This window comes from Triturus cristatus, chromosome 1_2, assembly GCF_964204655.1.
Source record: "Triturus cristatus chromosome 1_2, aTriCri1.1, whole genome shotgun sequence".
In the NCBI taxonomy this organism is placed as follows: Eukaryota; Metazoa; Chordata; class Amphibia; order Caudata; family Salamandridae; genus Triturus; species Triturus cristatus.
In genome coordinates, this window is record NC_140580.1 from 888,871,733 (window position 1) to 888,885,715 (window position 13,983).

At 45.8% G+C, this 13,983-nt stretch overlaps 1 protein-coding gene across 1 annotated transcript in view; it reads left to right on the forward strand.

Moving 5' to 3' along the window:
* Positions 1-3,909: 3,909 nt before the first annotated feature.
* Positions 3,910-13,983, forward strand: part of LOC146868230 (RNA polymerase II subunit A C-terminal domain phosphatase SSU72) — a 263,518-nt gene continuing 253,444 nt past the window's right edge. The window contains exon 1 of the mRNA XM_085609532.1: positions 3,910-4,122. Coding sequence (XP_085465658.1) covers positions 4,043-4,122 — 80 coding nt within the window. The 5' untranslated portion in view covers positions 3,910-4,042. The remainder of the gene's footprint in view (positions 4,123-13,983) is intronic.

Here is a 13,983-nt window from a genome sequence, read left to right on the forward strand (position 1 = left end):
AGGGAAGGAACAAATTCTACTCACAGAACAGGAGGAATGGCCGGACATGAACAGATGGAAGAAGAACTACCCTAAAGTGTTTGGGGGCACTGTAGGGAAAATGGAGAAATTTCAACATAAAATAGTGCTCAAGGACGGAGCCACACCAGTGGCACATAAAGTGAGGAATGTGCCCATTGCAGTAAGGGAAGCCGTCCAGACAGAACTCCAAGATCTGGAGAAGAAGGGCATCATAGAACCCATTACCTGCGCCGAATGGCTGGCGCCCTTGGTGGTCGTGATGAAACCCAACGGGAAGGTCAGGCTCTGTGTGGACCTGAGAGAACTCAATAAAAACATAGTGGTGGAGAAATTTCCCCTTCCCAAGATAGAGGAGATGTTGGCAAGAACCAGAGGAGTTCAGTGGTACTCCACCATTGACCTTACATCAGCTTACCACCAGGTAGCTCTACACCCGGACAGCAAAAGCCTGACATCGTTCATCACCCCGTTTGGGTGCTACAGATTTTGTCGCATGCCGTTCGGGCTAGCCTCGGCGGCAGCCGTCTTTCAGAAGATGATGCACCAATTGTTCAGAGACTGCAAAGACGTACAGTACTTCCAGGACGATATCCTTGTGATGGGGAGAGATAGGAGAGATCATGACCGGAAACTAGAAAAAGTACTAGAAACACTGGAAGCCAAAGGCCTCACGGCAGAATGGTCGAAATGTCGGTTGGGACTGCAATCGGTAACCTATTTAGGCCATGAAATTGGGCGACAGGGGATCACACCCAAGACGGGGAACGTGAAAGCCATCGCGGAAGCACCGCCCCCCAAGAACAAGGAAGAAGTCAGATCGTTCCTGGGGATGGCGGAGTACTATAGCAAATTCGTGGTACATTTCGCATCCAAGACATACAACATGAGGAGGCTGACAAGAGAGAGCACGGTGTTCCAGTGGACACCGGAAGCCCAAGCGGAATTTGAAGTCATCAAAAAGGGAATCCTAGAAGCCATACCGCTCAAGGGGTACGACCCACAAGGCGCCACCATACTCATCACCGACGCCAGCGACAAGGGGTTAGGCGCTGTACTCATGCAAGACCGAGGAAGAGGGGACATGGAGACAATAAGCTTCGCCTCCAGAGCACTGACGGAGACGGAAGGCAAGTACAGCGTCATCGAGAAGGAGATGTTGGCGGTTGTGTGGGCCATGACGAGGTTCCGGCAGTTCCTATGGGGTACCCGATTCCTGCTCAAGACGGACCACAAGCCGTTAGTGAAGGTACTAACATCGAGCGGGCACGCCAGCGCCACACCCCGGATATCGAAGATGTCCTTAAAACTGTTGGAATTCAGATATGATGTGGAGTACATCCCTGGAAACAAGAACCGAGTGGCGGACTACTTGAGTCGAGCGGCGGCCATGGAGCCGGGAGAAGAAGACCCAGCGGACAAAGGAGAGATGGTAGCTCTCATAGAGGACCAAGAGAAGATAATCAGCATACAAGAGTGGACGGAAGCCTATGAAGAAGACTCTGACCTTATGGAAGTAAAAGCGCACATCACACAAGGGTGGCCTGATAAGAAAAAGGTGAAAACCAACCTCAAACCATTTTATGAAGTGAAAGAAGAACTGACAGTAGGAGACAAGGGCGTATTCATCTACCGGGGAGACAGAGTAATTCCCCCCACGAATCTCATCAACAAGCTGCTGGACTTATTACACGAAGGCCACCTTGGCATAGGGAAACTCAAGGCCAGATCGAAACAGAACTACTGGTGGCCAGGTATGGACGTAAGAGCAGAGAGGTATGTCAGAGAGTGTCCCCAATGTCAAGGGGCCGACAAAACATTGAGACCACTACGTCCAGCCCTTGGGAAATTCGACACTCCCTCAAACCCGTGGGAAGAGTTGTCAATAGACATTCTGGGACCGGTGCTGGATGACCAGAGCATACAGAAGTACGTGTGTGTCCTCATCGACCGTTATTCCAAATGGCCAGAAATAAAGGTGAGCGAATCCATGGACACGGAGAACATCCTGGAGTTTCTATCGGAAACATTCACCCGAGAAGGAATTCCCAAGTCCATCTTAAGTGACAATGGACCACAGTTCACGTCGGAAAGATGGAAACAATTCATGGGAAGAAATGGCATCTCCGTAAAGCACACGGCCATATACCATCCGGCAGGCAACGGTCTGGTGGAACGATTTAACAGAGTGGTGATGGGGGCCATACAAGCGGCCATCACCTGTAATAAAGACTGGAAGAAAGCGTTGGAGAACATGGTATGGGCCTACAGAATAACGCCCACAAGCACGGGGTATAGCCCGTTTCAAATATTGAGAGGACGTGAACCCTTCACGCACGACAACAGAATCTGGAAGGAGAAGGTGGTGACCAGCGAATGGTCTCCGGCGGTAGTAAGAGCAAATCTGGAGAGAGCACAAGCCACCTACACCGACAACTACAACAAGAGGAGGAATGTGAAGGACACTCACTTAGAGAGAGGAGAATGGGTGAGAGTAAAGCTGGCGACCCTACAAAGAAAGGGAGACAGCAAGTACAGCAAGCCGATGCAGGTTAAGGAAGTTTATGATCGAGCGGCCCTGCTCAGTGATGGGAACGTGTGGTCGCAGGACCGCATGGCCCGGTGCAACAAGATATTGAGATGGGAACAGTGGGATCCGGAAGGTGAAGACACGGAAGACGGGGAGGAAGAGAACAAGGAAGGCGGAAGTGAACAAATGGAAGAAGCAGGTGCAGGAGAGGAGCAAGAAGGTGTGTTAAGGGGTGAGGCCCCAGTGACAGAGATGGACAGGCCGAGAGGCAATATGAACAGCGAAGGAGCGATGAGTGGAGGAACAGAAATCGAGGAAACGCAGAGCCAAGGGGCTCGAGGGAACATTGGTAAGGTGACCAGGAGTGGAAGACAAGTTGTAAGGCCTTCCAGGTTCCAAGACTTTGAACTAACCGGCGAACTGTAAGTGACTTATTTTTGGTTTGGTAAAAGGGGGAGATATGTAGCGGTCTAGTTGTTTCACGTCACGTTGACGTGACGCAGGCGGCCCCGTTGGCGCCGGGGTGCGCGCGCAGATTAGCGCGCCGGGCAGATGAGGAGAGAGTGCCGGCCGACGCTCCTCGGTACATGCTCATTAGAATGCTAAATAAATGTAGCGGTAACCCAACAACGTGCCTCGTGTGATTACTGAGCAACGTTACAGGTGCCAGTATCAATTTATTTTTCACTTGATTAATCCTCCTATGATTTCTTGCACAAAATGTTGTTTTTATATGATGGTGACCTGCACATTATTGTTTGTTAAACTTACAGTTGGTTGTTATGTAAAGCGCTCTGATATCCGCAAGGATCTTGTACGCGCTCTATAAGACTTTCAAAATAAATAAATAAATAAATTAATGATGATGATGTTATACAATGGTTTTAGATGTAAGATTAAGACAAAATAAAAGAAAACATTTGAGAGGCAGGTGATGGAATAACGGGTGACGTTAATATGGTCGAGATTCCTCATCTGTGTGATGTTGTTTTTTTTAGGGACATTATGTTGGTGTGAGTATGGATTTAACACTCAATATTAAAAATCGTTCAACAGAGAATTTTATCGAGCGTCTAGATAAACAGATATACAGCTGTCAGGGCACAGCAAAAACAGCTTCACACGGTCATTAGCAGTTTGTTTTTTCGTTGGTGGGTCGTCTTTCGCAGAAAACATTCCTCTGCTACGTGTACATGGTGTGACATTTTTCCAGCATATAGTCTTTCATCTCTTTTTTAACTCCGTGTTCTCCTAGCCTTTGCAGTCTTTTTTTTAATGCCAATAGCGTCCCTTTGTTTATGTAGTATTTCTTCTCTTCCTCTGTACTCTGGCAGTTTCTATGTACGTTCATCGTTCCTACCTCCGTTGACAGGGTAGCGTCACTTCCGGGTATGCTGAGTTTGCCGGCGCCATTTTGTGTAAGAAGCGGTGGTGCTGTTGAGTCCTCCCGGAGGTTTTAGGTCACAACCGAGGCCCAAGGCTCCGGACAGTAGAATGCCTGCCTCACCCCTCCGAGTGGCCGTGGTTTGCTCCAGTAACCAGAATCGGAGCATGGAGGCCCACAACATCCTCAGGTAAAGGAGAAAGGCAAAACCACCCTTTGGAACATAACATCGGATACTATGGACTTCGCAGTCTCACGGGTGGGGACTCGAAACTTAATCAGCCACCGTCGGTGAAGTTGTGTCTTTTTCTGGGCATGGCATCATCGAGTACTGGCCTTTTCTACCGATATAATTTTCTATGGGGTACTGTGACGATGAGCCCATGGTAGTATTTGTTTTCTTTTTTCCGAAGTAGGACACGTAGCATTATCGGTTAAAGGGAAGCTTTAACATCCAGCATTATTTTTTAACAGGGTTACACGTCTATCTCTTGAGAAAGGAACGTCGTTGGGTACCGGCATGTAAAGGGGACACGGGCTTTCCCCAGCAGACGAGGAACACTATAGGGGCGCCTCAACAACTTATTGTATTGGTGAGGCGGACATAATATCCTTTAGTATGGACCGAGGAACAATATGTCGTGATCCCCAGGGTGTGGCCCCTCTGTAGTCCGACGGAATATTAAACTTTCCAGGTATGGTGAGAGGAAAACATTGCTTACAGTGAAAAGGGACACTGCAAGAGGGAGGGATCACGACCCATTTACATATTGGACTAACGCATTCTACCGGTCTGAGAAATAGCTTTCTAGCACCCCGTGCGACGCTGTTTGAGTTACTTTGAAGTGACTGCAGTCTTCAATTGGCTGTTCTAGATTACTCGTAAATTTTTCTCCACGTTCTATCTAGTTTATATGTTGCTGTTTCTTCTTGATCTCATATCGAACACTGCAGTTTCAAAGTAATAAAGACGTTATCTCTGATTGGTATAGCGCCCCAAACCTCCCCCCTTCAAACCGTTGGGTACAGCGCATGTAGACAGAGGAGGGTGTTTGTTTACGTACAAAGCACTTTGACTTAGATCGTCGTGTCTGTGCACTTGTCTTAGTTCATGTGAACAGTGACGTGTGCGTGCGTTCATTGGAAGCTCTGGTCTTCCCTGCGCTTAGAAGTTTTTACGGGAAGTTGGATAAATCACAATAACGTTTTACACGTTGAGGCCGCTGAACCACGAAGCATCAACTACTGCTTTAGTTTTTTCATGTCTTCGTACCCCTTTTGGGTATTTGTCTTCTTTTCTTCCGTTGATTGGTATTAATACTTAAATCCAGTTTCTAGTCTGGAACATTTGAGCTCTCAGCAGTGTCTGGCAGAACGACCGTATGCATCCAAAGACGTTTTGTGAGCCATGTCAGTAGTGCGCGTCGCATACTCTTCCTTCACGTTTTGGCCATGGTTTTCTACTGAAAGGAAATCTGGCGCCCTTTACTCAGCAGCAAGCAAGGTAAATGTACAAACTACCTCCGATCCGAAGCTTGTTACTCCAGGTTTGGGAAGCCTACAGCCTGTTGCGTCTATTGTCAGATGCTGGGGTTCAAATACCCCACAGGTCGCTAGTTAAGGAAAGATCCAGGGAAGCGACATGTATTGTGATCTTGAGGTGCCTATTGTTTATTCAATACAGTTGCTCTCCTAATTACGCTAAGCCCCTTATATCGTATTTCTTATAGTGCCCACTCTCGTCCCGGAAGAAATGAGGAAATCTGAAAACGTATACTCCTGTTTTGAATGTAAATTTTACATTTATTATTTTATCTGTTCCATGTTGAGGACGTTTTATCTTTTCCGGCGTGATACTGGGAATGGTTTATTTTTTTTCCACATGGGGAATGTTTTCTCCATGTGGGCACTCCTTTAACTCCACCAGTCCGGGGACCGAAGGGCAATCTCTGAGCCAAACACTGGACCATCTGTATCCTGATGTCTTCCATCTAGTATCTGGCAGAAGCACATAGAGCCTCTACTACACAAGACCAGTTAGCAAACTGTGTATAAATATCGGACAGGGTGGAAGCACCGAAGCTCGTGGTCTCCACAACTATGGACCTCTCACCCGCTCTTTGAGAGATAGCACACTGAACCTGCTGTCGGCGACCCCCGTATTTTACTCCCTAAACCGAACTATGCACACTAGCTCAGCGTTCATTTTTGGTAGATCTGCAGTAGCAGCGCAGCACACCAGTGCTCAAATTCTGTACTCCCTGCTAACCGCTTTCAGAGGTCTGATGGTGTTACCATCTAATAAATCGCACCCCAAAGGCAGTTCTTGACGTCGCACCCATGGTTCTGCAATGTGGCTGAAGCAATAGCAGAATCAAGCCTCTAAATTGCAAGGCATCATCCCATCTAGGGGTCTGCCTTTGTTTGGTACCGCCTGCCCCATATGCTGTAAGATGTTGAGTGGTCCTCTCCTGCTAAATTCCTATGCCATGCTGTGATGACAGGCAGAGTATCGAGATCATGTTCTCTTAAAGTCAACTTTGACGTACTCGTTCATAATTATCAAGAATTCTCCTTTATTGGATTTGTTTCAGCCAATCTTGAATTTTTAGCCAGCATCACTTTGTTTAGTAATCTTAAAGTGCTCTCCTCAAAATGCTGGTACGCCCTACTTAGTTTTGTGTGAAAGAAGCTTGCCCAGTGGTTGACCCTGCTGTAACACGCCGCGAGAAATCTATTCACCCGCTGCTATGGCGAGTCAGATTTTATCGAGTAGTATTTTTTTTAGAGCCTGCTGGCCTGCCTGGTTTAATTTGTCCAGCTGACACAGAACAGGTGTTCTCTTCATTCAGAAAATTCATGAGAAATAAAAGTGCCTTTAAATTTGCTTTTTATCTGGTATCATTTGCTGTGCATTCAAAGACCAAGGTCAGATGTCGACTATGTCTTCTTACAAATTTCTGCTTATTTTTGTCCAGGATGCAGAAATAGAGGGTTTTGGAAAAGTGAACTGCCCGACAGCTGTGCTGTGAACACATTTAAATAGCTTGTAAAGGAGCTGAACAATATTTCAAAATAATTTTCAGTAGTTAATCGAGCAATTATGCTGAATTGAGATGGAAACAGATTTTAATAGGATCAAAACAAATCGGAATACTTTGCGGGGTGATGTACAAAGGATGGATATTTCCTGAAACCCGATTTCCACACTACATAGTAGGTAGGCTATGTACTTTTATCAGTACGCCTGCATGTCGCTGGGAAAGCTTGTGGCCATTTCAATGGAAAGGTCTGTCTGTAGATGACACCGCTCTGTCACATCATGCTTTAGCAATATTTTTATTAATTTTTTAATTCTGAACTAGGAAATCTTCATGCCCCCACCCTGATGCCATTGCTATTAGTTAAATAAGAGGCAAGCCAAGGGTCGTCTGTACGTGTATTTGGGCTAGATTCCATCATACATGGAGCAAAAGTTTAGTCTGACATGAGTACGTTTTTTTGTACAGCAGACGTCACATATTTGAAGGTGCTCTCATGTGATGATGAAGAAAAGGGCGACTCGGTGAAATACATTTTTTGCCTAGACTCGCACAATTTGAGACTAGTTTATGGGTCAAGCACATTACAGTTAGGCCCAAGTATGTTATTTCAGTCACCAGACGTGTATATCTGTTTATTAGATTTTTCTTTTAGGCCTGGTATATGATGGAAGTATGCACGCTTGTTTTCCGTTTTCTGGGTTCTACATATTGACAGCAATGCTTGATAGGATTGCAAAAAGTGGTCAAATCACCCTATTGCTCAGGCTTGCACCACATTTAGAGACTGGCTACAGTCTCTGTAGCCTGTCTGGCAGGGTAACTGGTGAGTACCGGGCCTGAGGAGAGGAAAAATTCAATTCCTCGCTCTGCCTTAATTTGTGCTCCAGGCAGGATGTTTGTACAATCGAAAGTGCCCACAAACATAGTGCATTTGTGCAGGTTAGTAATATTTTCAGGAGAGACCAGTTGTTTCTATCCAGGTAACTGTAGAGCTGTTGATGCTGCTTACCAAAAAAAACTTAGTAGATAGCGGCTGAGGGGCCTTAAGCCCTGTGAACTTTTAGCCAGCAGCACTGCATGCTGGCATATTTGAGCCTATACTAACAGTGTTAATAGTGAAACTGCACCCGCTAGAGTGCATTGTGATATTGCTTAAATTGCAAAAACGGACTCTCGATATTTCAAATTCTGTCACTCTTTTCGGCTGTATATTCCAGTCAATGGAGAAACTAACAGCCCCACAGCGGTGCAAGGGAAGTTAGTTTTTTATCATTAAAGCAAACATTGGGTTTCTTTTTTTTCTAAATAAATGAAGATTGGTGATGACAAAGGGATGCTCGAACCATGTCTCGGATTGATTTAGAACTGGCAAAACTGTTCCAATTTAATGTACTACATCCTGAACTACCTATGTATAGAAAGGCATTTCTCTTAGTCTCCTTCTGCCCCTTGCCCTTACAACTTCTAGGTCTGGGGTGACAGTGCAGCGGTGTGCAAGGCCTGTTGCTCATAATATATGTGGAGTAGTGTAGGGAGCTGGCTTTCTATATATTATACCAAACTGAGGTATAGTGTGCAGAGTCCAGTAGATCCTCGACTTTACAGAGGCTAAAGTAGATAATACTAATGCTCTCTTTCTGTGGTAGAGTGGGCGAGCAGTTAAGATTATCATAAGCCTGTGTTGGACACACAGTGGCAATAAATGAGACACACATGAATAAATCCGAGACCAATTTATAAAAATACTTGGTTGTATTTATTTTGTAGAACCGCAGAACTTCGTCTCGGGTAAAAACGTTCGTAAATGCTTTTCAATATCAAAAGTAGACGCCTTTTGCAATTTTCAGTCTTTGCAATGTTCACCTATAGGAGGGAGAAAACATTCAGCATACACACAGGTAATATCAACTTACAAGACCAGTCTTTGGGAGTTAAGATCAGTATTGGGCAAGGTTCAGTTCAGCACCAGTAGGTTACCACAAGTGGCACAGGTGGAAGGGTGCAAATGCTATGTTGGGTGCCAAATACAACTCAATGAAGAATGGGGCATTCAGATGGATGCTTCTTACAGGTAACAGCTGTGTGTGTGTGGGGGGGGGGGTTGATGCACGCAGTGTGCAGGGTCCAAGGTAGCACCATCAGTTGCACAAGGGCGGGAGGGTGCGAACACAACGTCTGTGCCCAATGTTTCCCAGTGAAGAAAGGCCAAATTGGAAAAGGGCTGCAGGCTCAGGCCAGGAGGCCGGTCAGAGGAAGCCAACAGCATTAAGAGGTAAGTTGCGATGCTCGGAGATGTAGGGACACCGTTGGTCCTTTTCACCAGGGCGGATGGGTGCAGGGGTATCTCTAGCTGTCTGAAGCAGGTTGTAGTTGAGGGTGGGTCTCCGTGCAGAGGCTGCAGGCGATCTCGAGCCTGGGAGAGGGCAGCTCACGATGGGCTCGGGCACTCTAGTGCTGGGGAACCTTGCTGGAACTGGTGGGCCACTTGGACGCAGAGGTGGAACCGAAGGTCAGGCTTCGTGGGTCTTCAGGTCACATGGTCTTTGAAGATGGTTACTTCAGAACAGATCCCGTGTTATCAGAATATCTTGATCTTTATTGAAGGCTTTTGGAGGTCACTGGGCTGCAGAACGTGTCGTCTTTATCCTAGGATCTTTCAGGGCTGCAGACAGGCCGGTAGTTCTCTGGTCTTCTCTGCTGTTGCTGCTCTCTGGTGTCTGGCACTTCTTAGGTCACCAGGAACTGAAGTTCATGGTCTGGGGCTGCCATCTAAATACTAGATTTAGGGGTGTTGCAAGGGAGTGACGGGCAGTAGTTAGTGGGCCACTTACCTGGGGTGTCTACACCCTCTAGTATCCCCCACCACTTTGGGGCATAACCCTTGCCGGGTGTGCCCCATCATCTTTAAGATGGGGGGGGGCACTGAAAAGTGTACTTCACCTCTCCTCCAGCATATGAGGGGTGGAATTGGCAAAGGTGGGCACAACTTCTATTCTGAGTAAGTCTTCCCACCTGTCTTCTGCCAAAAGGAGGTGGGAGGGCTGCTCCTTCAAACAGGAGAGGCTGGGGCTATGTTAAAAAGGCGGAAAGGCTTATGAAGCTCCCTACCACAGATGGCTGTTCTGACCAGGGGGAGGTGCGAACATCTCTGCCCAGAAAAGGCATTGTTCTGTACCTCAGAGCGCGAATGGCATCACCCCATGAAGTCAGAACACTGTCTGGTGGTAGCAGCTTGTTTGGGCCAGGAGGTGCCCACACAAGGAGTTGGGAGGTTTCAGGGGACCCATCTAAGCTGTGTGCAGTTTTTAATGAATCTGACACTGGAATCAGTGCAGGTTTATTATGCTGAGATGTTTTGTACCGAACATCCCATACTTCAATGAAGTCAGCACCGAGGCATGCAGTCTGCGATGACGGAGTGCAGGACCTGGAACACCCTCCCTACAAACCTACGTCAGACCCAGAACCTGCTAGCCTTCAGACGACTTCTCAAGACCTGGCTCTTCGACCAGTGGCAGTAACCTTCCCCCCCCCCAGCGCCTTGAGACCCATCACGGGTATGTAGCACGCTTTATAAATGTTATGATTGATTGAGGGTCTTGGTGAGGGGACCCTAGAATAGCACAATTCCTATGTTCCAGAGGTACCATTTGCTAAAGACTTACAAGAGCCACTGAACAAATGCCAACTGTGGTATAGTTTTAGGAAAATAATACTGGTACTGGGGGTCTGGTTAGCAGGGACCCAGCACTCTTCATTCAAAGTTGCATCAGAAGCCAGGCGAAAACTGTGTGTGGGGGGAGGGGGGGTGGTTACTGCAACAAAACCCCAGTTTTCTACAAGTAGACTTTGGGTTGGCCACCAACCTATTTGATTTGCATTAAAAATTCACCTCTTTTACAGGGTTGTGGAATTTAATAAAATATCTACTTGACAATGGGGTAGGTTGCTTCATAAATCTACTTGTCCCGTAACAAAATCCACTTGCCCCTCTGGTGCCATGTAGTGCAGTGACCAATTATGCCAGCAGTCTCATTATATAAGATCTCGAGTATATCCTCTGATTATGCCAGCGGTCATACCCTAGTAGTTTCCGCAGATCTACATATTGGGGCTAAAGTAGTGGTAAGCGATAGTTCCAGGGTTAGAATGCCCTTTTTGTCTGGGAAAACCTACTAACTTGCATGTTTTTTTGAGTTTTCAACAACTCTACTCTAATCTTTTCCCATACTGAGAAACGTTGGAAATTTACTCCTGACCGTGGCAGACGTAAAACCTTCTTCCATAGTTGGGGGGGAAAAAGTGGTTGGAAGGAAAGTGAACTTGCAAACACTCAGTTTCGCATGAGCAAATCTACATATGCATATTAGCTTTTGCTAAAATGAAGTTCACAAATATTTTCTAGGAGTACTATTTCTTGTCCTACTTCATTAAATTCTTGGGAATTCACGAAAACCATATAGCTGCCCTTTATGCAAGGACATATACCATGGGTGCACTTTTGAGACTTTATTTAATAATTTGGCCCTTAATTTGTCCTGGCGTTGATGTGACCTTTTGTGTTTATAAAAATTCGGTCTCTCTCTGTATCGGCTGCCTAAAAAGTGACCGCATTCTGCTCTTTCACAAGGAGCATATCGGCACACAAAGTTTTGTTCAGTGCCATGAACTACTGTGGCAGTGTGCTTTTCGTGACCAAAAACATTTTTTTGCTTTAGCCAATGTTTATCATGTTGAGGGCACGGCAGCTCCCACACCAATAAGGTTTTACAAAAACCATGCCGAAACAAGTTGCACATTGACAAAACTAACAAGCATTGGCGCAGCCAATAGGTCTCGCCTGTGGGACCTTATAAGTATTTAGTTATGCAGCACAATAGCTTACTGCAACAACATTAACTGTTGCATGGCTAAACACTTGTAAGGTCCAATGCTTGTTAAATCTTGCCACTCCACTAACCAGCACACGCATCCATTACTTACAAAACAACTTACTGCTTCTCCTTTTCCAATCAACTCCTCTCATTCTATCCCTACCCCAAACTCTGCTAAACACAATAAATCGAGAGCGCAATTCTAACACAGCTAACACGCAAGAAAAAACAATAACATTTTTTGACTAACCTAATAATTACTAATCTTGGGTTCCGGAGTAGCTGGCATGCTACTCGCTGCAAAAAGCGCCTAAATGTCTAGTCAGTGGTCGTAAGCGCTATAGAAATACATTTACAATGTACACATGGCCCACTAAACTGTAGTAAGAAAAGAAACTGGGGCATGCAAACTTTTCTAGTGAATAAAGCACAGAGCTGCCCTGCAGAAGCAGGGAGATGAAAAACCACAATGTGGCTACTTATGGAGCTGCAGGAAGATAGAAAACTAATCAAAAGGAAGGAACATGTCGGTACTAAAAATAATGATTTGGAGGCGGTCCTGGAAACGCCTGCCTAATGAGTATTCATTAGGCAGTTAACGACTCCCTCTGACTGGCTGCAAAGAAGTCTTTATGGGAAGAAAAAGTATACAACTCTTCCCGAGCCAATTAAAAACGCTACAGGGCAGCACTTAAGTGCTCCAGAGGTACCTTTTATGTATGACCTTTCAACTACGCACAGCCATCAACAGGCCTCTCATGAGGCCAACTACACAATGGACAGTAACTGCCTCACATAGTGCAGTGGAGACACTGGAGAAAGAGGTTCAACAGTTAAGGTGTATACCCATTTCTGAGGCTCCACTCAGCGCCTCTAACAAGCGCTAGTCACAGCAGACATTTAAACTGTTTTGGACCGCTCCATTACCACTACAAGTGGTTGCATCAGTCAAAGGTCTAGGAGGAAATGTAAAAGAAGGAACCATTTTCCTCTGCCGTGTAGTATGGAACGTAATTTAAGCACAAGTTAGATTACAAGAGATGGGAAAGCAAGGGATATAGATGGGAGGCATATGAGTGAAGACGTGGCGGCAGTAAGGGACAAATGGGCAGGAGAAAGTGACCAGGCTCTACGGAGTTGGGTGAAGTAGAGGACCGAGAAATAAAGAGAAGAGACATAGCCGGGACGAGCTAAACTGGGGATGAGAAAGGGGGGGGGCATACAAACTGGGAAAGGATAAGACAGAGAGAGGACGGAATTGGGTGTTAACGAGCACGGGAACTGAGGTAAACTAGCATTGGCCGTGAAAGTGACACGGCCTGCAGAAGTGAAAGTGATCGCGATCCTAGACAGATGGCGGCTGCGCTCGTGAATGCAAGCACTAGGCAACCCTTTGAAAAACCACACACTAAATTTTTCGCAGAGCAGCGCGCGCCCTGGTTCAGCGAGACCTAAAACGCTTACCACCAATTTCAGACCTATTGGCTTTGCCAATGCTTGTTTCCCATTCTTATTGAAAATGGTTATACTGATTTTCCATTATGAATATTTTTGGGAAATACTAGCATGCATCAACACATGTTTCTAAATGATGCTGCAAAGAAATGGTACCTGAAATGTTACAGTATTTCAGCAAAATGTTATTTTTCCTGCTTTTATTTTTCTATGAACATTTTATTTTGAAAGCAAATCTCCAATCTTGCTTTCAAGCTTCTGCAAATATTTGCATCAAAGAGAGCATTCTGGGAGCATTATACTTAGCCTCCTATTGCTAAACACATTTTTATACTGGAAACACTGTCCGTAGTGCAGTCGGGACTAAAACATTTACTTGCTTACCCTACTATTAAAGGCTTTCAATTAATGAACCATCAATACAAGTTTGAACAGCATTAACATGTGGGCAAAAATATTACCTTCACTGCAGTCAGTGCCCTCCCCTGATCCATAATGTCGTACTTCAAACTGGAAGCCAAAGGGTTTGTGCTGGCTGGGGCTGGCCCTACTTGTCCCAAGGATAAAATACAAACCATGTGTTCTGGGCGTCAGGCTATAGGAATTCCGCATCCCTGTTTTAGCCTTTTGTCTTGACACATTGTAATTCGCATTTTAGATTGGTCCAGATGAGTATTT